Source organism: Pristis pectinata, chromosome 26 (genome assembly GCF_009764475.1).
Source record: "Pristis pectinata isolate sPriPec2 chromosome 26, sPriPec2.1.pri, whole genome shotgun sequence".
Taxonomy (NCBI): domain Eukaryota; kingdom Metazoa; phylum Chordata; class Chondrichthyes; order Rhinopristiformes; family Pristidae; genus Pristis; species Pristis pectinata.
In genome coordinates, this window is record NC_067430.1 from 27906190 (window position 1) to 27933209 (window position 27020).

At 44.9% G+C, this 27020-nt stretch overlaps 1 protein-coding gene across 1 annotated transcript in view; it reads right to left on the reverse strand.

Annotated features, from left to right (window-relative positions):
- Positions 1–311: 311 nt before the first annotated feature.
- Positions 312–27020, reverse strand: part of noc2l (NOC2-like nucleolar associated transcriptional repressor) — a 171605-nt gene continuing 144896 nt past the window's right edge. Inside the window, 2 exon segments of the mRNA XM_052039204.1 lie at positions 312–1062; positions 7524–7634. Of these exon segments, the coding sequence (XP_051895164.1) occupies positions 935–1062; positions 7524–7634 (239 nt within the window). The 3' untranslated portion in view covers positions 312–934.

Genomic DNA, 27020 nt, shown 5'->3' on the forward strand with positions numbered 1-27020 from the left:
CAGTGCTGCTGCCTCACAGCTCCAGTGACCCAGGTTCGATCCTGACCCCCGGTGCTGTCTGTGCGGAGTTTGCAAGTTCTCCTTGTGACCGCATGGGCTTCTCCTCGCGTGTGGGTTGGTGGGTTAATTGGCTGCTGCAAATGCCCCTGGTGTAGGTGGGTGGAGTGTTGACGGGCATGAGAGAGAGGAAACGTTAGAGGGAAATACCTGGGGGGAATGTGACTGCTCTGAGAACAGGCAATGGGCCGAATGGCCCACACCGCAAAGAAACAGGAAAAAATAATATGAAAGAAACAAAAGATGACTAAAAGTTCTCAAAAGCAAGGTGAAACAGTTTCACCACTGGTTTATTTTGTCTACATAAAATAACTAAACACTGTTGGCAGATTACAACATACAGAAAGGTCAGTGTGAAAATGCTGCACAATAATGAAATGAGATTGCGGACGAACGCTGCGGAATGATCAGGACTGAAAGGCTAGGCTTTAGTCGATGGTCTGATGCACACAGGTCCATCATTCCTCGCGATCAATATTCCCTGACTCTGGATGAGCCTCCTGGAATTCTTTTCACAACTGGAATTCCAATGACCAGATTATTCTGTGGTTGGTAGCTCGATGCTGGTCTGCTATTAACCTCACTGTTGTAAAATACCACTTCGCTTTTGGTGTTTTAGTTCTGCAGAGGGTCATGGTGGGTAAGGGAATGATAAAGGTTCCAACAATTTTTCAGGTAAAGATTTCTCCAGGGATCTTCCCCTTAAAATGGGTTTTGTGGAAGAGGGTACTTTGTGGGGCCACATTGGTATCTGTGCAAAGACATAGTTGGTCAGCTTGCTCCTTTGAGGATGCACAATCCGAAGGAATCCAACAGTCGTCAAGGTGTTGGGACAGTAACAGATAATCTCTCCGCTGCCAGGATTCATAGGCTGACTTCATTCATCTTCATCAGAAAAATCCAGATCTTCAACAACATCCTCATCTCCTTCTACAAGTGACTCCAACTCAGAACGTGACATCTTCGCAACAGCACGACTGGGCTTTACAGCAACTTCATCGTTATCTGTGAAGAATTCAGATTAAAAATAATTAGAAAATATTAATATCACACAGGACTAATTCTCTCTATATCCCATTGCTCACTCTTCCTTAGATTCCCTGGTAGTGGATTAATGGACTGAGATCCCCAGATCAAAACTCTGTCTTTGAACTGAGGGAGGTGTTGGGGACAATTATACTGACTAATGTTGCCTCCAGCTGAGGTAAGCCAACCTGGAACGGATTGGAAATTCTAACTTGATGACCTGTATGTGTCAGAACTACAAAAAAGCAGAAGTTCTCTTTATATAGCACCTTCAATGTAGCAAAACATCTCAAGGGGATACTCGGGAGTTTAGTCAAACAAATACAATGGATCAATAAAAAGCTGGAGGAACCCAGCGGGTCAGGCAGCATCTGCAGTCTCCAAACACAATGACGGGCACAACTCAAGGAAGTCGGTTTTAAGGAGTGGAGAGACGACACCTCGGCATCTGAAGGAATGCTCCCAATTGGGGAATGATTAAATTTGGGAAGCCATGGTTGGCCAGAGTTGGAGGAACACAGACACCTCAGAGAGTATTAGCGGTTAAGGAAAACATACAGGCAAGACCTTGGAGCAATCTTCAAACATGGTCAAGAATTTTGAACGGAAGGAGAATGGGACAAAGGCTGCAGAGTTTAGGATGACCTTAAGTTTACAAAGAGTAAAGGAGGTGAGACCAGCTAGGAGGTTTACTGTCACACACAATACCTTTCCCCACTCTGTTATCTAGGAGCTATGAATAATATTGTTTTGTTTACCCTATGCCAGCATCTATTACTAATATATTTCGTAGTTCAATCTTGTAGTTCATTAAACTATTTAATTGGAAATTGGAATAAAAACAGAAGATGTTAGAAATACTCAGCAGGTCAGGCAGCATCTGTGGTAAGAGAAACCGTTAATGTTTCAGGTCTGGGGATCTTTAGCAGAACTGGGAAAGAAAGAAAACAGGTTTGGTTTAGGTAGCAGAAAGTGGGGGAGGAGATGGGTAGAACAAAGGTAGTATATCCGATTGGGTGAGACCAAATAAGTTAATATAGAGGTTAAGTTGCAATTGTGATAAGATTAATCTTCTTTGTCTGTGTGAGGTGTTGCTAACAGTAAGGCTGTGGGACATGTTCAGCAGCCAACACTCTACAAAAATCAGGAAGAGAAAAACTGAGACAATATGATGATATACAGAAATCGCCGGTTTTCATATCAATGGAAATAAAGGGCGAGTTACCTAAAGTTGGAGAATTCAACATTTTATTCAGTTAATATTTCACAGCTGAGAACTGAATGCCTATGAAGCTGCGTGCAAAAATCAGAAGCAACACACACGAACTACTGGAGGAACTCGGCAGCATCGATGGAGGGGAATAAATAGTCGACGTTTCGGGCCGAGACCCTTCATCAGGACTGGAAAGGAAGTGGGCATGAGCCAGAATGAGAAGGTGGAGGGAGGGGGAGGAGCACAGGCTGGCGGGTGATAGGGGAGTCCAGGTGAGGGGGGAAGGTAGGTGTGTGGGGGAGGGGGGAGATGTAAGAAGCTGAGAGGTGCTAGGTAGGAGAGGCAAAGGGCTGAAGAAGGAGGAATCCGGTAGGAGAGACCACGGAATAAAGGGAAGGAGATGGGGAATAGATGGGCAGGAATAAAAAGATGGGGGGCGGGGAGAGGGGAGGGGTGACCGGAAGTTAGAGAAATGTATGTTGAAGCCGATAGGTTGGAGACTACCACGGCAGAATATGAGGTGTTGTTCCTCCAACCTGTGTCTGGCCTCAACATGGCAGTAGAGGAGGCCAAGGACAGACATGTCAGTATGGGAGTGGGATGTGGAATTGAAGTGGCTGGTCGCGGGGAGATTCTTGCTCTTGCAGCAGACGGAACGAAGGTGCTGGACGAAGCGGTCACCCAATCTATGTCGGGTCTCACCAACGTAGGGGAGGCCGCACCGGGAGCACCGGATGCAATAAATGACACCCTCAGAAACTGTAAAGTCAGAAAATGCTGGAAACACCCAGCAGGTCAGGCAGCATCTGTAGAAAGGGAAGCAAGTGTTAACGTTTCAGAATGTCGTCCTTCCATCAGGAGCCTGCTTTTCTCGGGAGCTTTTATTCCAGGTTTCCAACATCTGTGGTTTTTTGCTTCTCAACTGCTCAAGCACATATCTAAATGGACCTTGAAAAGTCACAAATTAATTGGCAATTTGCCAGCACTATTACTGAATCTGAACCATAGAGCACTTAATGAATCAGCCGGATTAATCACTCAGGAAGCACAACGTTAAATATGAAAAGGAAAAATAGATCTAAATTCACTGGAATACTTGTAAGTATAGTCTGACCGTACAGGGCAGATAGCAACGTTTTATGGCACCTTACTGACCCTACACTATTGATAAGATCTCACTTTTGAAATATGTCTGTTGGAAAAGTGGTCAACTCCAAAGTAACTTATCGCTATTAATTATACACTCGCTAAAGGAATGTGGGCACATTTGAAGGGAAGTCCTAAAGCACTCATTCTAATTTATTAGGTGTATGATTTAGGTTTTACTTCAGTGCCAATTCTTGGGAATATTTTTCACAGATTAATTTAGGATAAATCGCTCGTTTGACTCTACCGTGTCTTTTCTTCCACAGGTTGTTATTTTTATTGATTTACTTAAACCAGATCATTTAAAAAAAGTAAGTGGATTGGCACTAGGGTGCCCTCCCACTTGATGGGAAGGTTTCTCTTGGCTGCCTTCCAGTCAGCAGGCTCATTATCTTGCCGAGCGCTGCCAACCACCTCTTCTGCCTCCTTGATAGCTGGACATTGCAGTCAATAAGTACTGGCTGAGCTGGGAAAGGAGCTTAAGAATGGAGTTACATCAAAGTCAATGAAGGTGCAAAGAAGTGTGAAATGGTATCCTGAAGGGAGTGGAAGGGAACAGAAGGTCTGAGTTACAGGGAGGGGTTGGCCAGGCTGGGTCTTTATTCCTTGGAACGTAGGAGAATGAGGGGCGACCTTATAAAAGTGTTTAAGATTATGAGAGGCATGGATAAGGTGGACGGTAACAGTCTTTTCCCCAGGGTAGGGGAGTCCAAATCGAGGGGACATAGGTTTAGGGCGAGAGGGGAAAGATTTAAAAGGGACAACTTTTTCTCGCAGAGGGTGGTGAGTATATGGAACGAGCTGCCAAAGGAAGTGGATGAGGCAGGTACAATAGTATCATTTAAGAAGCACTTGGATAGGTACATGGAGGGGCGGGGCTTAGAGGGATATGAGCCGAACGCAGGAAATTGGGACTAGCTGGGTCGGCACCATGGTCGGCATGAACTCGTTGAGCCGAAGGGCCTGTATCCGTGATGTGCTGCTCTATGACTCTATCGTGAGGGGTTGGTGGATGGCAGGTTCACTAAACCTTCTGATGACTCAGTCACCCCTCATTCTCCTACGTTCCAACGAAAGAAGTCCCAACCTGCTCAACCTCTCTCTGTAACCCAGTCCCTCGAGTCCCAGCCACATCCTTCTAAATTGGGTTGACAAAAAGGGTTGCCCGATATGAGATTGGTGCCGGGTCCATGGAAAGAGTCAAGGCCACTCAATCAGTCCCAGTCAACCCATGGCTGGGCCCTTGAGAACTGACAACAGTCCTGACGGTTATAAGTACAGGCACAGATGCAGAAATATACAAGTGGCTGCAAGCTCCCCTGATAAGAGAACCTGATTAACTGACATGTACTAAAAATAGTCTTTAAGCTGCATCCAAACAGGAAACGACGGACCTGAAAGTCCAATGCCTTTTCTTATCTTGAAAATAAGAATGTTAGAAACAGGAGGCCATTCAGCCCCTTGTTCTACTCTGCTATCCAAATGGATCATGGCTAATCTTTTTTCCTGCACTAATCCCTTGATCCTATAAAAAACCTACCAATCTCTGTCTTGAATGTACTCAGTAACTGAGCCTCCAGAGCCCTCGCTGGTAGAGAATTCCAAAGATTCCCCACCCTTTGGGTGAAGAAATTTCTTCTGATCTCTGTCCAGAATGCACAATCTCTTATTATGAAACTGTGAGCCCTGGTTTTAAACATGGCTGCTAGGGGAAAAATAATTCCTGCATTTACCCTTTCAAGCCCCATTAGAATATTGCATAGTTCAATGAGTTCACCTCTTTCTCCCAATCCAGTGTTATTTAAAGGGTTAGCTATTAGTCTTGTGCATACTAACCAGATTTACTAGAACAATGGTGTGATCTCTTGTAACTATGACTTACTCGTGCAAGTATATTGTAAACAGCATCTGCCAACCCTGCAGTGTCCAGTTATCAGGAGTGTGAGGTGAAGTTGGAGATAAGAACGTTCTTTACTGCACATGTAAGGGCGCTGGGGTTTTCCTTCGGACTTCACCGAGGACCAGGGTCGCGACTGGTGCCTGGTAGATTAAGAACCTAAGCCTGTCGTCGACCTGCAGGAGTCCCCGACGAGCAGAGTAGGCGTAGGATCGGTTGGAAGACAATTGGCTGTGTAAGGATCCTTCTTTCTTTTTGTCTGTATTATTCATTGCTGTGTAAAGCCCTCATTCTATTAATGTCATCTTGCCCTTTGCCTTTCTTCCGAAAGAACACTTTGTAGAGGAAAGCGCTCACGTGACACCCAATCTACTTCATCTCTCTTCACTGGGTGATCTGCACATCCAGAGATTCAATCTGAGGAACCTTCATTGCACCCGCTATCACAAAGATATCCTTGCTGTAGGTAGGGAGACCAGACCTGCCTGCAGTATTCCGGCTACAGTCCCACAGCGCTCGATATATCTGTAGTAAATCCCCCAACTGTTGTGGGAAGGGCCTCAGATTTACATGCATGACTCTCTTCTGTCAAAGCTTTCTCTACCAAGCACTTATACAGTTATTATAAATTATACGCTATAAATGATAAACTACATAAATTATTTTATAAATGAGATGGTTTAACTGGCTCATTTGAAAATTATGAAATTACCATACACTCCCTCTCGCTCTCATCCCTGTCAAAGCTTTCTCTCTCAATATTTATCCCATTGCACAGGCAAGGAGTGAAAACTAATTGCTCGCATATTAAAAAACTGTAATCCAATAAACGTAATAGGAGAAACTCGTATAGCTATCCCGCACTATTACTCCAAGACTCCAATATTAACCATAGGGTGTGCTGGAGAGTGACGGAATAACCTTCACTCACAGCTCCTGAAACAATTAAGAAGCTCAACAGCATTCTAAGGCCACACAGTCTACTTGACTGGTTGGCCGTCCACCACTCTCAATCTTCATCCCCACCTCCTATGGCACACTGAGGCTCCAGACTCTCTCATCTGAAATGTACCCCTCAACTTACTTGCCCAGGGTATTCCAACAGCATCTCCCAAAACTGTGACCTCTACTAACAGGACAAAGGCAGCGGGTACAATGTTCCCCTCTTCGCACACCGCCCTGACTTGGAAAGATGTTGCTGTTCCTCCATTGTTGCTGGGTCTAAACTAGCGGAACTCCCCACCCTGCCTTCACCAGCAGGACGGCGCCAGTTGAAGGAGGTGGCTCTTGATCACCTTCTCAAGGACATTTAGGTATGGCCAATGACTGCTGGCCTGAACAGTGCCAGATACATCCCAAAATAATGAAGGAAGGTTTAGTGAAGAGGCAGGCCACATAGATGGTTCAAAGACACGATGGAATCCCAATCACGGCATCAGGGAAAACTAAATTCAATTATTTGAGTAAATGGGGCATCTTGGTCAGCATGGACCCTTTGGGCCGAAGGGCCTGTTTCTGTGCTGTATAACTCTTATGTAAATCTAAAGAGAAAAACTAGTGTTGGTATGGTGCCCAGGAAACTACCGGATTTTTGTAATGTCCTTCAGGGAAGGGAAAAGAGTCATTGAGAGATACAGATAGAAAAAGGCCCTTTGGCCCACTGAGTCTACACTGACCATCAACCACACATTCACACTAACCTCACCCTAACCCATTTCATTCTCCCCACATTCCTATCAATTCCTCCCTGATTCTAACACTCACCTACACACAAGGGGCAATTTACAGTTGCCATTTAACCTACTAAACTACACACTTGTGGGACGTGGGAGGAAACTGAAGCACTCGGGGGAAATCCATGCGGTCACAGGGAGAACTCCACACAGATAGCAGCTGAGGTCAGGATCGAACCCGGGTGGCTGGGGCTGTTGCGCCGTGGTTAGTATTTCTGTCTTTGCTCAATCTGTGACTTCAGAGCCACTGTTGACCATTAACTGCCCTCTGAAGTGGTCAAACAAGGAACAATGGGGATGAACAATAATTGCCACGCTTACCAGCTCAGTCCAAATCTCCCCGACAAATAAAGGTATCAGGAAATGCAAACAGCACACTCCAAGATGAAAAATCCACACTCTTTATCATGTTTCTTGGCTGAAGTTGCTAAATAATTTCCATATAACGTACCGTCTGATTCATCTTCAAAAGACAACTCGTCATCTTCATCCTGCTCTGCATCGTCACTACTCATGTCTGACAGATCCTTCACGATGTCTTCATTGCTCTTCTTTGAAGCTCCTGTAACCAGACACAAGTGGAACTCAGCAAACAGAAGCAAGATATTGCACATGTCAAAATTAAGGGACAGGTGTGCTGCAATTCCCACCTAGACTGTAGTCAATCATGGAAGCCCACTTCACTGTAATCAGTGCTTTCTGGTGCTTGCGATGGACTCTCTCTGTCCCACACTATCAGATTCACTTATCCAGGTGCTGGGTTGCAGCATCAGCTGCCGATGCCTACGTTGGCTTTTGATATTTATAAGTCTGTTGGAGTTTGATCCATTTAGATCTATGCGGCTGTTACTTGATCAAGTCACTCAGCCACGGCAACTTCACCCAAAACTTAATGACAAAAAAAGTTAAAGTACGGAAGGTAATTGTTCAACCCACTGAGTTCCTTCTCTCCATAGCCCTATAAATCTCGTCCTTTCAAGCACTTACAAGTTCCCTTTTGGAATTGGCTGGTTTATTATTGTCACATAGATAGAACACCACAGCACAGTACAGGCCCTTCGGCCCACGATGTTGTGTCGACATTTTATCCTGCTCTAAAATCTATCTAACCCTTCCCTCCCATTTCTCTATCAGTCATGTGTCTATCTAAGAGTCTCTTAAATGTCCCTAATGTATCTGCCCCCACAACCTCTGCCGGCAGTGTGTTCCACGCACCCACCACTCTCTGTGTAAAAAACCTACCTCTGACAGCCCCCCCATACCTTCCTCCAATCACCTTAAAATTATGTCCCCTCGTTGCTCTGGGAAAAAGTCTCTGACTATCCACTCAATCTGTGCCTCTTATCATCTTGTACACCTCTATCAAGTCACCTCTCATCCTCCTTCTCTCCAAAGAGAAAAGCCCTAGCTCGGTCAACCTATCCTTATAAGACATGCTCTCCAATCCCCTATCCTTATAAGACATGCTCTCCAATCCTGGCAGTATCCTGGTAAATCTCCTCTGCACCCTCCCTAAACCTTCCACATCCTTCCTATAATGAGGCGACCAGAACTGAACACAATACTCCAAGTGTGGTCGAACCAGAGTTCTGTACCATGTACCAGAGTACCATGTACTGAGATACAGTGGAAAAACTTAGTTTTGCAAGCTATCCGATCAGCTCATTCAAAACACAAGTACATTGAGGTAGTACAAGGGAAAAACAAACACAGAATACAGAATAAAGTGTTACAGAGAAAGTGCAGTTCAGGCAGACAATAAGGTGCAAGGGCCATAATGAGGTAGATTGTGAGGTTAAGAGTTCATCATTGATGTACAAGAGGTCCATTCAAGAGTCTTATGACATTGGAATAGAAGCTGTCCTTGAGCCTGGTGGTAGGCGTTTTCAAGCTTTTGTGTCTTCTGCCTGACAGAATGGGGGACAATGTCTGGGGTGCGAGACATCTTGAACTCTACAAATCCCGAAGGTGTGTAGGTAGGTAGGTTAATTGGCTGCTGTAAATTGCCCCTAGTGTGTAGATGGGTGGTAGGACCTAGGGGGAGTTCATCCAAATGTGGGGAGAATAAAAAAAAATTGGGATTAGTGTAAATGGGTGCTCGACAGTTAGCATGGACTCAATGGGCTGAAGGGTCTCCATGACTCACCTGGAAACAAAAGGTTAGAAGAGGTACTTTGGGTTGACATTGGAAACCTGAGCGTTACTGAAACTATTGACCTTTCACCTATAAAACTGGCTTCAAATCCAGCCCAGACAGACCAGAGGTTTAGGAGCAGATGCGTAAATGCAGGCCTAGCCCCTGTTTGCAGTGTAGGCCCTGCTACAAGCCAGACCTGCTCTGAATAGGCACAGTAAGGAAGAAAGACAAGCAGAAAGATCTGCAGATGAAGGCCACGGCTTACATACACTGCTCAGGCACAGAGTAGCCTGTGCTACTGTTGACCTTGGTACACTTAATGCTAGCACTGTGTGCCAGCAGGCCACAGCCAAGTTTGGTGTCAGCTAAAAACTGATTACTTTCGGATCAAAACCAAAAAAAATTGTTGAATGGATCCCAACAGAGAAAATACAATCCTTCAAATCAAATTCATCTGTGGCGAAAAGTTTCTGGCAGCTTCGAAAACATTTGATAAATTGTCCCTTTCCCCAAAGACATCACGTGAGCAAGGATTAGTAGTGTGATGGTTCTCTGTCAGCACACCAGACTCTTAGCTCACTTACAACACAGCACATAACCTGATCTACAGGAAACAAGAGTGCTGATAAACAGCAAGCGGTGAAATGTGTCTGTGTGGCTTGCTTTTGATAAGATTTATTAACTTTAGCCGGGTCTACCTTCTCGGTTCCTTCCCTAGCAGCCTGCCTTAATTCAACAACAACTTGCATTTATGGACCGTGATTACTACACAAAAAAAAAATCTAACTGAACCTTATCAGAATTTGACAAAAAGAGATAAGAGGGCTGATGACCAAAGGAATGGCAGCTGAAATCTGAGCAGTAGTTCTGATCAATCAATATATAACAATGAAACAGAAGTGCTACAATTTAAAATGAAGAGACCAACATGCCCATCAGAATTTGGGACAAAGGAATTCAAAGATTATGATGCTATTGTGCTCCATGGTTAACTTTACTACCACTTAACTTCCACAACTACAGTTTAGAATGGGTTGAACCCAGTACTGGGTTATTGGAGTTGAATATCTCCTTCATTGAGTTACCTTATTGTAAGATACATAAAAACCATTGAGAGTAACTGTTGCCCTGGATACCATTTCAGTGATGGACCCACTCTGCTATGTTATTATCATTGATTAGTGCAATTGGCTGCTATATTTTCTATACTCCAATAGTTCCCAAAGGAGTTTCTTTGTGGTAAAATACTTTGGGATGATCTGAAAGGATTTATGCTACGTAAATGCAGGTCTCTCTGTGCGACACCAATTGTGTCTGGGGAGCGGGGTCGCCAGGGATGAGTTGACAGAAAGGTTCAAAGCTACTCGATCAGGTGCAATCAACCCAGCCTTGGGACCTTGAGAACTGACAGCAGTCTTGACGGTTAAAGTGTAAGCACGGATACATACCTGGGAGCTTTCCAAGAAGTCACTTTCCTGAATAGTTCCCCTTTCATAGAGTCATAGAGCACTACAGCACAAAAACAGGCACTTTGGCGCATCTAGTCCATGCTGGCCTGGTTTTCTGCCTAGTTCCATCTACCTGCACCCGGACCATAGCCCTCCATATGTCTCTCATCCATGTACCTATCCAAGCTTCTCTTAAATGTTACAATTGAACCCTCATCCACCACTTCTGCTGGCAGCTCGTTCCACACTCACACCACCCTCTGAGTGAAGAAGTTCCCCATCTCTTCATACTGAAAAATCTGACCAGAACCTTGATAGAAACCGATGCACTATTGCAACCAGTTTGGAATCAGCACCATTTATTTAAAAACAATGTCCATGCCTCTTAAACCTATTCCTTGTTACAAGTGCATATTTCTGAAATATTTAGCACAAAAGCTTTCAAGTATGTAAGTGTATTTAAGGCACAGATTGATAGGTTCTTGATTGGTGAGGGGGGGTGGGGGTTAATGGTTATGGGGAGAAGACAAGAGAATGAGGTTGAAAGAAAAATCAGCCATGATTGAATGGCAGAGCCTCGATGGGCTGAATGGCCTAATTTTCTCCTTTACCTTATGGTCTTAAGTATATATTTTTCCATCAGTGCTATTTTTCAACTCTGCTCTGAGGGGATTTAACATTATCTTTCCCCCTTCGTAGTAGTTCATCAGTTTCAAATGCTCCCTAGTTAAATACTGAAGAACTTATATTCAAGCTCCTGTCCAGGGACTGCTGGTCACATGAATTTATGTAGATACTAGCCATTCTGCCCATCTTTCTCCTGCTAGCATTTATGCGCCATCATTCTTCATCCATCAGAATCTTCTATCCCCTTCTCCCTCTTGTGCTTATCTAGCCTTTGCTTCCTTATGTTAATAAATATTTTTCTCTTCCCATATGATTTGCCCTTGAGAGAGAAATAACCACAATTATGTGGGCTCTTCCCATCTGACAGGGCAGCTCAATGCACCTCAGCGTGAACAAACTTTGAAATATTGTTACAGCAGTGTCTATGGCACCCTGGCAGACAATTTGTGCACAGCAAGCTCCCACAAGCAGCAATGAGTTAAAGGCCTCATAACCCGTTTTATAGCATTGAGAGCACTCTATTGACCAGGACATTTGGGTGGGCAGACCCAAAAAAGATCTTGACCCAAAACGTCAACCATTTCCTTCCCCCCACAGATGCTGCCTGACCTGCTGAGTTCCTCCTGAACATTTGTTGCTCCGGATTGCAGCATCTGCAGTCCCTCGTATCTCAATCATTTGTAGCATGTGACTATCCTTTTGCTCTGGGATGTGGGGGGTGTCACCAGCAAGACCAGCATTTCCTGCCCATCCCTAGTGCACCCTGACAAGGTGGGGATGAGCCACCTTCTTGAACTGCTGCAATTCCTCTGGTGAAGATGCTTCCACAGAGCTATGGGGAGGGAGCTCCAAGATTTAGACCCAATGATGGTGAAGCAATGGTGATATAAATCCAAATTGGAATGCTAAGTGACTTGGTTGGTATTCCTTGGAGTCTGGAAGAATAAGGGGTGATCTTGTACAAACGTGTAACATCCTGAGGGGGCTTGGCAAGGTAGATGCTGAGATATTTTCACCAATGGGAGAATCATGAACAAGGACACATAGCTGCAAAATAATGGGCCGGTCATTTAAAACTGAGGTGTGCAGAAATCCCTTCTCTCAGAGGGGAGTGAATCTCCGGAAATCTCTGTCCCCGAGGGTGGTGGAGGCTGGATCATCGGATATACTTAAGTGGAGATAGAAAAATATTTGAAAGATCTGGGAATTGAGGGCTGTGGAGAACTGGCACAGAATGGGAGCTGAGGCCAGCATAGGTCAGCCATGATGACACTGAATGGCAGGGCAGGCTTGAGGGGCCGAGTGGCCTCCTCCTGCTCCTACTTTCTCGTGTGAGGAACCTGCAAGTGGTGGTGGTCAGTCAGCTCCAACTCTTCCAGCTAATCGAACTGCAACGAGAACGATATTGACTTTGATGAAAAGTCATTGACCTGACACATTAGGGCAAAAACAGTAGTGTCGCGGTTAGCGTAACGCTATTACAGCACCAGTGACCCGGGTTCAACTCTGGCTGCTGTCTGTAAGGAGTTTGTACGTTCTCCCTGTGTCTGCACGGGTTTCCTCCGGGTGCTCCGGTTTCCTCCCACATTCCAAAGACGTACGGGTTAGGAAGTTGTGGGCATGCTATGTTGGCGCCGGAAGCGTGGTGACACTTGCGGGCTGCCCCCAGAACACTCTATGCAAAAGATGCATTTCACTGTGTGTTTCGATGTACATGTGACTAATAAAGATATCTTATCTAACCCTGCTTCTCTCCGCATTGATGCTGCCCTGCCTGTTGAGTATTTTGAACATCGGAGACACAAGGGATTCTGCAGATGCTGGAATCTGGGGCAACACACACACACACAAAATGCTGGAGGAACTCAGCAGGTCAGGCAACATCTATGGAGGGAAATAAACAGTCGACGTTTCGGGTTGAGCCAGAAAACAGATGAATGCATGGGGGAGAAGAAAAACCTTGTCTGTTTTTATGTTATATTACCTGTACTGCAGATCAGGCTTCATTTCACAGATGTCCTAAGAATTTTCTGGTGAGGTTGACAATTTTAGTACCACAGCACCATGGGTGGATCAACAACTCAAACCTAAACCTGTGACTGCTATCATCAAGGGGGAAACAGGGCAGCAGGTACAAGGGACCATCACCACCTGCAGGTTCCACCCCATGTCACAGACAACATTGACTTGGAAAAACATCACCGTCTTTTCATTATTGGTGTGTCTAAATTCCAGAACTCCCTCCCCAGCTGCACTGTGGGAGCAGCTTCACCACACAGATTGCAGGGGTTCGAGAGATGGCTCACCACCATCTTGTCAAGAGCAAGTAAGGACAGGCAATAAGCACAAGGCTTGTCCCTGAAGACCATATTCATAGAACATAGAACAGTACAGCACAGGAACAGACCCTTTGGTTCAACTTGCCCATGCTGACCAAGATAAATTGGTCTACGATTGTCACATGTACCGAGGTACAGTGAAAAACTTTGTTTTGCATGCCATTCATACAGATCATTTCATCACATCAGTGCATTGAGGTAGTACAAGGGAAAAGCAATAACAGAATGCAGAATAAAGTGTTACAGTTACAGAGAAAGTGCAGTGCAGGCAGACAATGAGGTGCAAGGGCCATGACGAGGTAGATTGTGAGGTCAAGAGTCCATCTTATCGTACAAGAGGTCCGTTCCATAGTCTTATAAAAGCGGGATAGAAGCTGTCCTTGAGCCTGGTGGTACATGCTTTCAGGGCTTTTGTATCTTCTGTCCGATGGGGGGGGGGGGGGGGAGAAGAGAGAATGTCCGGGGTGGGTGGGGTCTTGGATTATGTTGGCTGCTTCACTGAGGCAGCGAGAAGTGTAGACAGAGTCCACAGAGGGGAGAGTTTACATAGAACATAGAACAGTACAGCACAGGAACAGGCCCTTCAGCCCACGATGTTGCGCCGAAACTAATAATAAAACCCCTAACTAAACTATTCCCTTCTGCCTACACGTCCATATCCCGCCCCCACTCTCTGCACATTCATGGGTCTAAGAGCCTTTTAAATGTGTCAGTGGATAGTTGGGGCCTCACTGTAACATTTTATCCAACTAAAAACAAGAGTACAGGTTTTCCTGGTGCTGGCAGTGTGAGAATCGACAACCTCTCGACTCTGAGGTGCACGTGTACACACCGACTCGCCTGTCACCCGTTGAGACACTGTGCCGAGGTGTCCAATTCATAATTAAGACCTTCACCCCTGTTTTCCTCTGATGTAAAATAAAAACATACTCTAGTTCTGTTAATAAGAAATGTTTCACCACATCAGTAATTTTATTGTATAAAAATAGGAAATGTTTAAATATCAAATTGGCTAATCCTCAAGAATGGTGAGTTATATGGAGACAAACTCCAATAATTATGTCTCCTAGTGTTGTTAACGAAAGCCACAGTACAAGGGTTGTTCAGTGCATTTTAATTAAACTGAAGATATTAAGCCTCTACTAATTGGAGTCCCCAGGGTCTGAGCAGCTCGATTTAACGAGGTTGAGATTCGACGATAGTTCAGTTTAACTCTTCCCAGGCTCCTTGGTGCAAGTCAAAATGATGACCAAATGTTAGATGCCTTGAAACTGGATTTACCTCAGATTTGAAGTCCAACCTGTAGTGCTATTGTCAAATTATGTCTTAAAAAAACTTGCAAAACTGGGACATCCCTGCTTTAAGAAAACATCAGTGGACCGTCAGAGACTTTTTCCCAGGGCAACAATGGCTAACGCGAGGGGACATAATTTTAAGGTGATTGGAGGAAGGTATAAGCAGGATGTCACGGGTAAGATTTTTACACAGAGAGTGGTGGGTGCGTGGAACGCACTGCCGGCAGAGGTTGTGGGGGCAGATATATTAGGGACATTTAAGAGACTCTTAGATAGACACATGAATGATAGAAAGATAGGGGGCTATGTGGGAAGGAAGGGTTAGATAGATTTTATAGCAGAATAAAATGTCGGCACAACATTTGGGCCAAAGGGCCTGTACTCTGCTGTTGTGTTCTATGTTCTATCACCATGGTGTACTCCCTTCAAGAAGCGTTAAAACCCCACCTGCACCTCTCACACACACCGTCACCTTCTGGGCAGGAGCAATGATTGCACCATCTCTTTTGACAGTGCCATTAAAGGGATCTCCCCACAACAGTCGTACAGAGACTTGGGGGGGGGGGGGGTACAGGAGATGGGCGCTGGGGGAAAAGGGGACAGAAAGGGAGGGGGCATAAACAGATCTCCCCCACTCACATGAGCCAATCGCCTCCGTGACTACTGGTGGCCAAGAGCCCCATCCATTAACCAGATCATCATGGGTCTGTGAGCTGCAGTTGTCAGCTGACTGATCCAATCTGTGCTGGGGAACTGCTGGCAACTCATTTTTATATTAACAAAGAATACAGGGGCTGATTATTAAGACATAAAAGCAACCTCCTGGGGGGCTGGTCACTTTAAATCAAGCAATCTTCCATGTGATGTATTCCTTGTCGAACTGTGAGGTAATTACTAAGGTTAAAAGTCACGACATTTTGGGGCTTTTTTTGTCACTAAGTACTGCTGTTTCTGCATCACAATGGCACAGAATCTTACTCCTCCATTTGTGGCCACAGAAGGGTGGGTTCCAGGTATATTGTCTCACCGGTAAAAGGGCTCCTCTGACTGTGTGGCACACCCTCAGTGCTACGGTGCAGCTTCAGCCCAGATGATGATGCCATCATCGTGCAGGCCGATTACATCACTGCATTTGTAAAACAGGACAGGGATATGACACCGGTGTTGGTGGTGAATCTGGACGGGAAGAGCTTAATCAAGTATCATAATGGACGGGACTTCAATATGTGCCCCAAATCAAATACATTCACAGGAATGGGCACAATTCTTTCCCCACTATTCCATTTCCTTGGTTACACTATTTAATTATCACCTTTTCTTTTTTATTAACTGAGTATGTTTCAATCTGAATCCATCTCAGAATCAGAACCTGATTTATTATATAACATGAAATTTGTTTTGTGGCAGCAGTACAGTGCAAAGACAGAAAATTACAAAACTAAATAAACAGTGCAAAAATAAAAGGAATAACGAGGTGGTGTTTGTGGGTTCATGGACTGTTCAGAAATCTGATGGCGGAGGGGAAGGAGCTGTTCCTGAATCGTTGAGTGTGGGTCTTCAGACTCCTGTACCTCCTTCCCGATGGTAGTAATGAATTATAGTTAGATAAATATATCAAGAGGCAGTACACTCTTAAGGGCAAGACCCTTAACAATGTTGAAGAGCAGAGAGACCTTGAGGTGCAAATCCATGACTCACTGAAAGTGGCTACACAGGTAGACAGGGTGGTTAAGAAGGCTTATGGAATGCTTGCATTTATTAATCGAGGTATTGAGTACAGGAGTCAAGATGTTATGATGCATCTCTATAGAACTCTGGTTAGGCCGCATTTAGAGTATTGCGTGCAATTCTGGTCACCTCACTGTAGGATGTTGAGGCTTTAGAGAGGGTGCAGAGGAGGTTGCCTGGATTAGAGGGCATGTGCTATCAGGAGAGGCTGGACAAACTTGGCCTCTTTTCTCTGGAGCGGTGGAGGCTGAGGGGTGATCTGTTGGAAGTGTATAAAATATGAGGGGCATAGATAGGGTGGACAAGCAGTATCTTTTTCCCATTATTGAGCGATCTAATACCAAAGGGCATGCATTTGTGAGAGGGGGTAGGTTCAGAACAGACATGAGGAGTAATTTTTTTTACTGAGAGTGTGGTGGATGCCTGGAATGCGTTGCCTGATAGGGTGGTGGAGGCAAATTCATTGGGGGCTTTTAAGAGGGGCTTGGATGGGCACATGAATGAGAGGAAAATAGAGGGATATAGGCGTTCTCTAGGTAGGAGGGATTAGCTATGTTGGCACAACATTGTGGGCCAAGAGGCCTGTTCTGTGCTGCACTGTTCTATGTTCTAAAACCAAAATTCCATCCATACTATTGAAATTAAAATGCTATATTAATGACCGGCTCTCAAGTTTCCCTGTAGATGTGCAATCATCCACTGCAAATAGCAGCATGTTCTGTACCTAATGGCTTTTAAATAGAAGGATAAACATTTTGGAAAAAAAATTAATTGGAACTGAACTGTAATGGGGCCAAGTAAGTATTAGGGATATGCAAGGGCAAGAAGGGCTGATTGGTCTTAGCTGGTTATTATTAACCGAGGTCACAAATTGGTGATTGGGTGTCACCCAGGAGTAGACAGGTTTTAGCAAAAAAACAAACTGCTGGAGGAACTCAGAGGGTTGGGCAGCATCTGTGGAGGGAAATGGACAGTTCCTGTTTGAACAATGTTCCATTCCATTCACAACTCCTCAGCAAATTAAGCAGCCCAAGCCTGCAGGCAGCAAGACAACATTCAGACACAAGCTGATCAAGTGGCAAGCAATATCTACACCACGATAGTGCCGGGCAATCTCTGACAAGAGAGAATCTAACCACCTACCCTTGACTTTCAAGGATGTCACCATTGCCGAGTTCCCCACCATCAATATCCAGGGGCCACTATTGACCAGAAACTCAAATGGACCAGCCACATAAATACCGAGGCAATCTGAACAGGTTGGGGGTTAGGTATCCTGGGATGAGTGACTCACATTCTGACACCCCAACACCTTCCATCATCCAAAGGGCACAAATCAGGAGAGTGATGGAGCACAGAGGCTGCAATATGTACCATCTACAGAATGCACTGCGGGCTACTCTGACTGCACCTCCAAAGCTGTGACCTCAACCATTAAGAAGGTCAAGGACAGTAGACACATGGGAGCACACTGTCCTGATTTGGCACCATTGCTGAATCTAAATCCTGGAACTCCCAGCCCAACAGCAGTCTGAAGGACTGCTGTTGTTCAAGAAGGTGGCTCACCATCACCTTCTCAAGGGCAATTAGGGATGGGGAATAAATGCTGGCCTGGCCAGCAACACTCAGATCCCGAAAATTAATATAAAAGAAAATAAAAAGACATATTCTAGAATCTCACTCTAGAGCCCTAGGTATGTTTGGCCCTTGACTAGGTTATTTTTGAGTGTTTGTTCAATGTATGGCCTTCAAAGATATTGTGTAATGACTGAGGTCGTGGCTTCTTTAAAGCAACCAAGCAGATAAAAGTGTATCCTATACCCAGTTTGTTGAATACTCCAATGTGAGGGTTTAAATGCGCATTTGGTCTCTGGTCACTGACCTGAAACATTATTTGTTTTTCTCTCTCCATAGATGCCGCTCAACTTGCTGGGTGTTTTCAGAATGTTCACTTTGATCGATCATTTGATGATTGGGTAATTCATCTTTCAGTTACTCTTGGTGACCACACTGCTGTGTGACTGGTGCCGCACACAACGTTCAACAATCTGCCAGCTGCTACATTTTTCTGGAACAATTACCCTGCTTTTGTTGGGAGAAGACACTGTAGTTTCCCCATTCTTTAAATAGCCTCTTTGAATAAATTACCTTTACTTGTGGTACAACAAACTATTTAAGGTGGGTTAGATAGCTCATTGATGGACACTGTACTGTCAGCAAATACCATTTTCTATTATTTCAGTCCTTCAGTGCATATTGCTTTTGCAAGTTTGTCATCAACATTCATCAACTCTGTTTCTGAACCTGCATTAAGTTACAGCTTATTAATTGGCCCATGACCCCTCTTTCTGTGAGTCCTACTCTTCACTGGGTACCTGACTGGCTCCAGACACTGAGGTCGGGCTAAGCTTTCAGCACGAATGCAGCATCAGTGTAGGTTGGTTCGATCTCTGCCAACTGCGCCCTTTCTTTCTCAGCACAGGAACAGGCCCTTCAGCCCACGATGTTGTGCCAAACTAATTAAGTTAATGATGCCTAATTACAGTAATCCCTCCTGCCTGCACACGATCCATACCTCTCCATTCCCTGCATATTCACGTCTATCTAGATAAGAGATAAGATTTCTTTATTAGTCACATGTACATCGAAACACACAGTGAAATGCACTTTTTGCATAGAATGCTCTGGGGGCAGCCCGCAAGTGTCGCCACGCTTCCGGCGTCAACATAGCATGCCCACAACTTCCTAACCTGTACGTTTTTGGAATGTGGGAGGAAACCAGAGCACCTGGAGGAAACCCACGCAGTCACAGGGAGAACGTACAAACTCTTTACAGACAGCAGTGGGAATTGAACCCGGGTTGCTGGCGCTGTAGTAGCGTGATGCTAACCGCTAGGTTCATAAACATCTCCTTTGCATCTGCCTCCACCACCACCACCACCCCTGGCAGCACATTCCATGAACCTATCACCTTCTGTGTAAAAACCCTGCCCTGCACATCTCCTTTGAACTTTCCCCCTCTCACCTTAAATGCATTTAGTATTAGATCTTTCGACTCAGGGAGAAAGATACCGGCTGTTTACTTTACCTATGCCTCTCATAATTTTATAAACTATCAGGTCTCCCCTCAGCCTCTGATGTGCCAGAGAAAACAATCCGGGTTTGTCCAACCTCCCCTTATAACACATGCCCTTCAATCCAGGCAGCATCCTGGTAAACCTCTTCTGCACCCTCTCCAAAGCCTCCATGTTATTCCTGTAATTGAATGCAATACTCCAGATGCACCCTAACCAAAGTTTTATAAAACTACAACATAAATTCCTGACTCTTGAACTCAGTGCCTCGACTACCATTGTGGATGTACCCCTGAAAAGCAAGGTAAATAAAATGCCCTATCCCAAGGGTATGGAAAAGGCAGCTTGAAAGTGTTTGATCAATTCAGAATTTAACATCAGTACAGTTTAAACTGGGATCTCATCCCATTAATCCTTCAACAGAATAAATAGGTTGGCTAGCATTTATATAGCATTTGCCTACCCCTTTGAAGGGTAGTCACTGATGCAAAGCAGGAAGTGCAGCAGTCAATTTGTACACAGCAAGCTCCCACACACTGCAATGTAAATAATGAGAAGATTATCAGTTCTCTGCTGTGTTGAGGGATAGATCTTGAGCAGGAGGAATTACCCTTCTCTTTAAAACAGCACTATGGGATGTTGCAAGCCCACCTCTGCAGGTGGGTAGATCCTGAGTTTACTATAAAATGGCACCTCCCAACAGTGCTTCAGCCTCGATTTGTGCATTCAAAATATGCGCAGTGGGGTTGGGACAGAGTCTGGATTACAGCCCCGTGCCCTGCAAGAGGGAGTGAAGTGTGGGAGAGAAAACACTGCACAAGATGGGAAATATTGCAATCAGTGTAGGACTCTGGCATCTGCCTACTGGGCTGGATCACTTTAAGGCTATTATTTGAACCAAGAATGTAGACAAATTAAGCACAACTGCACAAAGGGAAGAGAATTGAATTTATAAACAAAAAAAAGGCCAGATTAAATGAATGATGGAATCTAACTTGATTTTGCCCCCATTGGGAAGTGCTGAATTCGATAGTGATGTGACCCACTGGAAGGGAAGATCAATGTTGATTTGTGAGAATCTGGATGAAATCCAACTCCATATGACAATCATTCTCTCCTGGGTCACTTCTGCACTTTGGAGAATGTCTAATTGCATGCATGTTTCAAACAATGATGCTAGTTTTAATGCATTTTCTCCATGAAAAGACAGCATGACAACCTGAAATCATCCTAAAATGTGGGCAATATCTGATTTTCAAGCCGGTGCAATGGTTTTGTAAATATAAATCACTATTATATATCAGTGTTAAATCCTATTAATCCTGCAAGTTTCACACACTCTCCATGGATTACATTGGTTGGCCCTCCATTACTTACATTCCCACTTGCGTCAGGTAGGATTCCCCCTGGACACGGTGGGATTGTTACATCGCTACGGACAGCCACTGATAATACTGCTCAGGATCAAGGAGTCAAATGGGATTTATAGAACTCCTGAGTGAGGAGGTGTGTGGGGAAGCAGAAATCAGAGAGCAAGTACCTGAGCAATATTTCAGTTCTAACTGGATGTGGCAATTCAGTGAGCTAATGAAAAATACATACACCATTCTCTGATGGTTAGACGCTGACAGAGTTTGCTTGAAATTTATTGTCCACCAATTTCATTATGAAAAATGAACTGGCTTCTCTAATATTTGATTTTGCGGAAGATGATGAACAGAATCCAATTCTGATCTCCCAGGTACACTTTAACGAGCCAGCGATCGGGGAGGCTGCAGTGGGAAACTGCTGCCTTTTGTCTCCGACTGAATGCAGAGTTAAAGCCAGCATTTAAAAGCACAACATTTCAAACAAATCAGGAGCCGGATTGCGCTGCAGCAAAACACGCCTCTTAAAGTAGAAAATATGTTGCATTGCATCAAAATATATAAGGGAGAAAGAAGCAAGTTACATCAGTTGGGGAGGATGAAGAGGGTTGGGGGGTGGACGGTCCTTAAGAACATCAGAAATAGGAGCAGGAGGAGGCCATCTGGCCCGTCGAGCCTGCTCCGCCATTCATTAAGATCATGGCTGATCTGACCGTGGACTCAGATCCACCTACTTGCCTTTTCCCCATAACCCTTAATTCCCCTACTATGCAAAAATCTAACTGTGCCTTAAACAGATTTAATGCGGTGGCCTCAACTGCTTCCCTGGGCAGAGAATTCCACAGATTCACTACCCTCTGGGAAAAGCAGTTTCTCCTCATTTCCATCCTAAATCTACTCCCCCGAATCTTGAGGCTATGTCCCCTAGTTCTAGTTTCACCTACCAGGGGAAACAACTTTCCTACCTCTATCTTATTTATCCCTTTCATAACTGTATATGTTTCTATAAGATCCCCACTCATTCTTCTGAATTCCAGTGAGTATAGTCCCAGGTGACTCAATCTCTCCTCATAGGCTAACTGCCTCTCCTCTGGAATGAACCTTTATGTGGGGCTTTGGGATCAGCAGTGCTGTATATAAGATATTTATTTATTAGTCACATGTACATGGAAACACACAGTGAAATGCGTCTTTTTGTGTTACTGAGAATGTTCTGGGGGCAGCCTGCAAGTGTCGCCACTCTTCCGGCGCCAACATAGCATGCCCACAGCTCCTAACCTGTAAGTCTTTGGAATGTGGGAGGAAACCCGAGCACCCAGAGGAAACCCACGCAGACACGGGGAGAATGTACAAACTTTTTATAGACAGCAGCAGAATTGAACCTGGGTCGCTGGTGCTGTAATAGCGTTATGCTAACCACTGCACCATGTACAGTAAAACTCTGATAACCTACTGCTGGGTCTTGGACAACTGCTCTGCCCAAGACCGCAAGAAAGTGCAGGAAGTTGTGAATGCAGGCCCAGTCCATCACGCAAACCAGCCTCCCCTCCACCGACCCCGCCTACACTTCTCACTGCCTCGGGAAAGCAGCCATCATCATCAAGGACCCTTCCCACACCAGACATTCTCTCTTCTCCCGTCAGGCTGGAGATATAAAAGCTTGAAAGCATGTGCCAACAGACTCAAGGACAGCTTCTATCCTACTGTTATCGGTCTCTTGAATGGACCTCTCAGACATTAAAGATAAATTCTTGATCATCATGGCCCTTGCACTTTGTTTGTCAACCTGCGCCACACTTTCTCTGTAACTGCCACATTATATTTTGCATTCCGTTTTCTTTTTACTACCTCGATGTAATTATGTGTGGCATGATCTGTCTGGATGGCACAAAAACAAAAGCTTTTCACTGTATCTCGGTACATGTGACAATAATAAACCAATACCAGAGAAAGTAGTTGAGGCAGGTACAGTAACGACATTTGAGAGAAAGATTTGGGTAAGTAAATGGATAGGAAATGTTTAGAGTGGTTGGGCCAAACACAGACAAATGGGACCAGCTTTGGTCAGCATACCTTGGCCAGCATGGATGAGTTGGGCTAAATAGCCTGTTTCCGTGTTGTATGACTCTATGACCAATACCAATCCATGTCGTGTAGAAGTAAACTCCCAGGAACAGTGGAATCTTCCTCCAAAGCATTGAGAGGTCCACTGTGAAAGCTTGTATTAATGCGGCAAGTCTGAGGTAACAGCTCAACCTCCACACCCTCCCATTTCCCACAGGTTTACCCTAATCTTGATTCCCTCATCTTCCGTGATGCCTTAATCACTAATTGTACGTCAACAACCCTGACGTGGATCTTTACATCCTTACCAAAGGGCTCCTTCTAGGCTTGAAATTGCTTCTCGCGTCCCTAAGAGACTTCTGCTCTCCCCTTTAATCCATCATACTCTTTGCTCCACAAATCTTCTTCTTTTAATTAACAGCTTGCCTAATGAAATGATATTCCCATGCATCATTTCTAGCTCCCTGTTCACAGCCGGGAGATATACTTTTTGAAAGGTGGCCCTTCTTCAGTGGTTTGTAATCACAACGCGCTGCTGATACTCAAATTGGAGGAAACTGCAAATAATGACTACCTTTGAAAGGACGTAGGACTGGGATCTAGGATAGGCTTGGGTAAGATGGGCTGAAGGGCCTCACCCAGTATTGCTCCACGATTCTAAAGATAGTAGGATCAGCAAGGAAAGGTTCAATATAAGGAAAAGATTTTGCAAATAGGAAGAAGTAGCAGTGTAAGTGGTAGGGGTTTACATGAAGAAATGTTCAAAGCATTAGACGTAGATGAGGGCAGAAAGAAGCCAAACAGAAGCCTCAATTTTCTGTCTGGAGCTGCAAATTACAATGGCAAGGCCAGACGTACAAAACTTTCACCAGCTACAGTTGTGGTATTGTGTACGGTTTTGGGCACCCCATTGTATACAGGCCATAAAACCAAGTGGAAATGGTCCAATACAAGGTCCTCTGGAGACGAATTGCTGCTATTAAGGGAGAAGACTATTTCATCGATATGGTTGTTAAGTAACTGGGACAGAGGCCTAGACTGATGATTCAGAGTCATGAGTTCAAAACCCACCACAACAACTGGGGAATTTAAATTCAGCTAATTATCCAAATCTGGAATTAAAATGCTTTTCTCATCCATAGTGACCACAAGTTTAATAGAAACTTGAGGGGCAACTTCTTCATAAGAACATCAGAAATAGGAGCAGGAGGAGGCCATCTGACCCATCGAGACTGCTCCGCCATTCAATAAGATCGTGGCTGAACTGGCCATGGACTCATATCCACCTACCTGCCTTTTCCCCATAACCCTTAATTCCCCTACTGTGCAAACATCTATCTAACTGTGTCATAAATGTATTTAATGAGGTAGCCTCTGCTGCTTAGCTGGGCAGAGAATTCCACAGATTCACTACTCTCTGGGAAAAGCAGTTTCTCCTCATCTCCGTCCTAAATCCATTCCCTCAAATCTTGACGCTATGTCCCCAGTTCTAGTCTCACCTACCAGTGGAAACAACCTTCCTGCCGCTATCTTATCTATCCCTTTCATAATGTTATATGCTTCTATAAGATCCCCTCTCATTCTTCTGAATTCCAGTGAGTATAGTTCTAGGCGACAATCTCTCCTCGTAGGCGAATCCCCTCATCTCTGGAATCAACCTGGTGAACCCCCTCTGCACCGCCTCCAAAGCCAATACACTTTTCCTCAAGGATAGGGGAAACCAGGTACATGGATAGGAAAGATTTAGAGGGATTTGGGCCGAACACGGACAAATGGGACTGGCTTAGATAGGAACCTTGGTCAGCATGGACCAGTTGGTGCGAGGGGCCTATTTCTGTGCTGTATGACTCTATGACTATGACCTTTCATGTCCATACACCTGTCCAAATTCCTTTTAAATGTTGTTAGTCTACCTGCCTCAACCACCTCTTCTGGCAGTTCATTCCATATAGTGACAACTCTCTGGGTGAAAAAGGTTGCCCCTCAGGTTCCTAGTAAATCTCTCCCCTCTCACCTTAACCCTATGCCCTCTAGTTCTTGATTCCCCAACCCTGGGAAAAAGACTGTGTGCATTCACCCTATCTATGCCCCTCTTGACTTTATACACTTCTATTAGTGCATGTTGCACTAAGAAAATTTGTAAAATGGTTCATATTTGTCAATAACCACTAAAGGAACAAATTGAACAGTTTAGACAACCTGAGAAACAAAGGACTGCAGATGCTGGAATCTAGATGAAAAACACGATGATGCTGGAGGAACTCAGCAGGCTAGGCAGCATCCGTGGAGAAAAGCAGGAGGTCAACGTTTTGGGTCAGAACCCTTCTCTAGGACTGAAAATAGGGAAGCCCAATGTATAGGAGGGAAAAGCAGAGCAGTGATAGATGGACAAAAGAGGGGAGGTGGGGTGGGCACAGGGTGGTGATAGGTAGATGCAGGTAAGAGATAGTGATGGGCAGGTGCGGGGGAGGAGGGGAGAGCAGATCCACTGGGGGATGGGTCAAAGGTAAGGAGGATAAAAGGGGGGGTAGAAAAAAGAAAGGCAAGGAAAGGGAAGAAAAGAAGAGGCGTGGTGGGTGGGTGTGGTGGGGGGGGGCAGTGGGGGAGTTGAGGGGATTGCTTAAAGTGGGAGAATTCAATGTTCATGCCGTTAGGCTGCAAGGTTCCAAGATGGAAAATGAGGTGCTGTTCCTCCAGTTTGCGCTCGGAATTCTCCTGGCAGTGGAGGAGGCCGAGGACTGACATATCTGTGATAGTGTGGGAGGGGGAGTTGAAGTGACTGGCAACGGAGAGATGCAGATCGCGGTTACGGACAGAGCTGCATCTCCCTGCTGCCATTTGGTTACAACCTTGCTGACTCGTGTCCTAACTCAACCCACTCACTTTTGCCCCGTATCCCTTAATTCTTTAATGTTGAAATGGGAACTAGGAGCCTGAGGCACTGTTGCTTCCCCAGATCGAGGGAGGAATTTACAACGAAAATTCCTGCTGGTGAATGTAGAAAAAGCGTGATAACGTTTTTTAGGAAATATTCGCAAGCAGAAGACTTTACGAGAGCAACAATTTAAATTTATGTAACACCTTCAACCTTTCCCGCCACATTAACAAGAGCGATATTCTTGGACTGAGCCACATGTGACCAAAATGCAGGAGAAATGAATAACGTTTCAGGGAACATCTTAAAGGAGGTGCAGAGGCAGAGGGGTTCAGGAAGGGAATTCCAATGCTTACAGCTGAAGTCAAGGCACGGCTGCCAATGGCAGAGTGTTTAAGACCAAGATATTGTCAGAACTGGAAGCATGCTGTGATAACAATGTCTTACATGGAGGAGGCTACAGCAAGGGAAAAATTTTGTAAAGTAAGCATTTGTTATATTAATGGACATATGCATATGAACAAGAGGGCAAATTTCCTGCAAACATTAAAAGTACATTTAAAAGGGACTTTTTCCCAGGGTGACAATGGCTAACACGAGGGGACATAATTTTAAGGTGATTGGAGGAAGGTATAAGGGGGAATGTCGGGGTAAGTTTTTTACACAGAGAGTGGTGGGTGCGTGGAACGCACTGCCAGCAGAGGTTGTGGGGGCAGGTACATTAGGGACATTTAAGAGACTCTTAGATAGAGACGTGAATGATAGAGAAATGGGGAGCTATGTGGGAGGGAAGGGTTAGATAGATCTTAGAGCAGGATAAAATGTTGGCACAACATTGTGGGCCGAACGGCCTGTACTGTGCTGTAGTGTTCTCTGTACATTGCAGCAGGTGTATACTCAATTCTTGCATCGTCTGTACTGGCTAAGAGTACAGGTGACCCCCGTGTTACAGCAGCTTGGGTAATGGAAATTGCCCCTTACGGAACTCATAAAT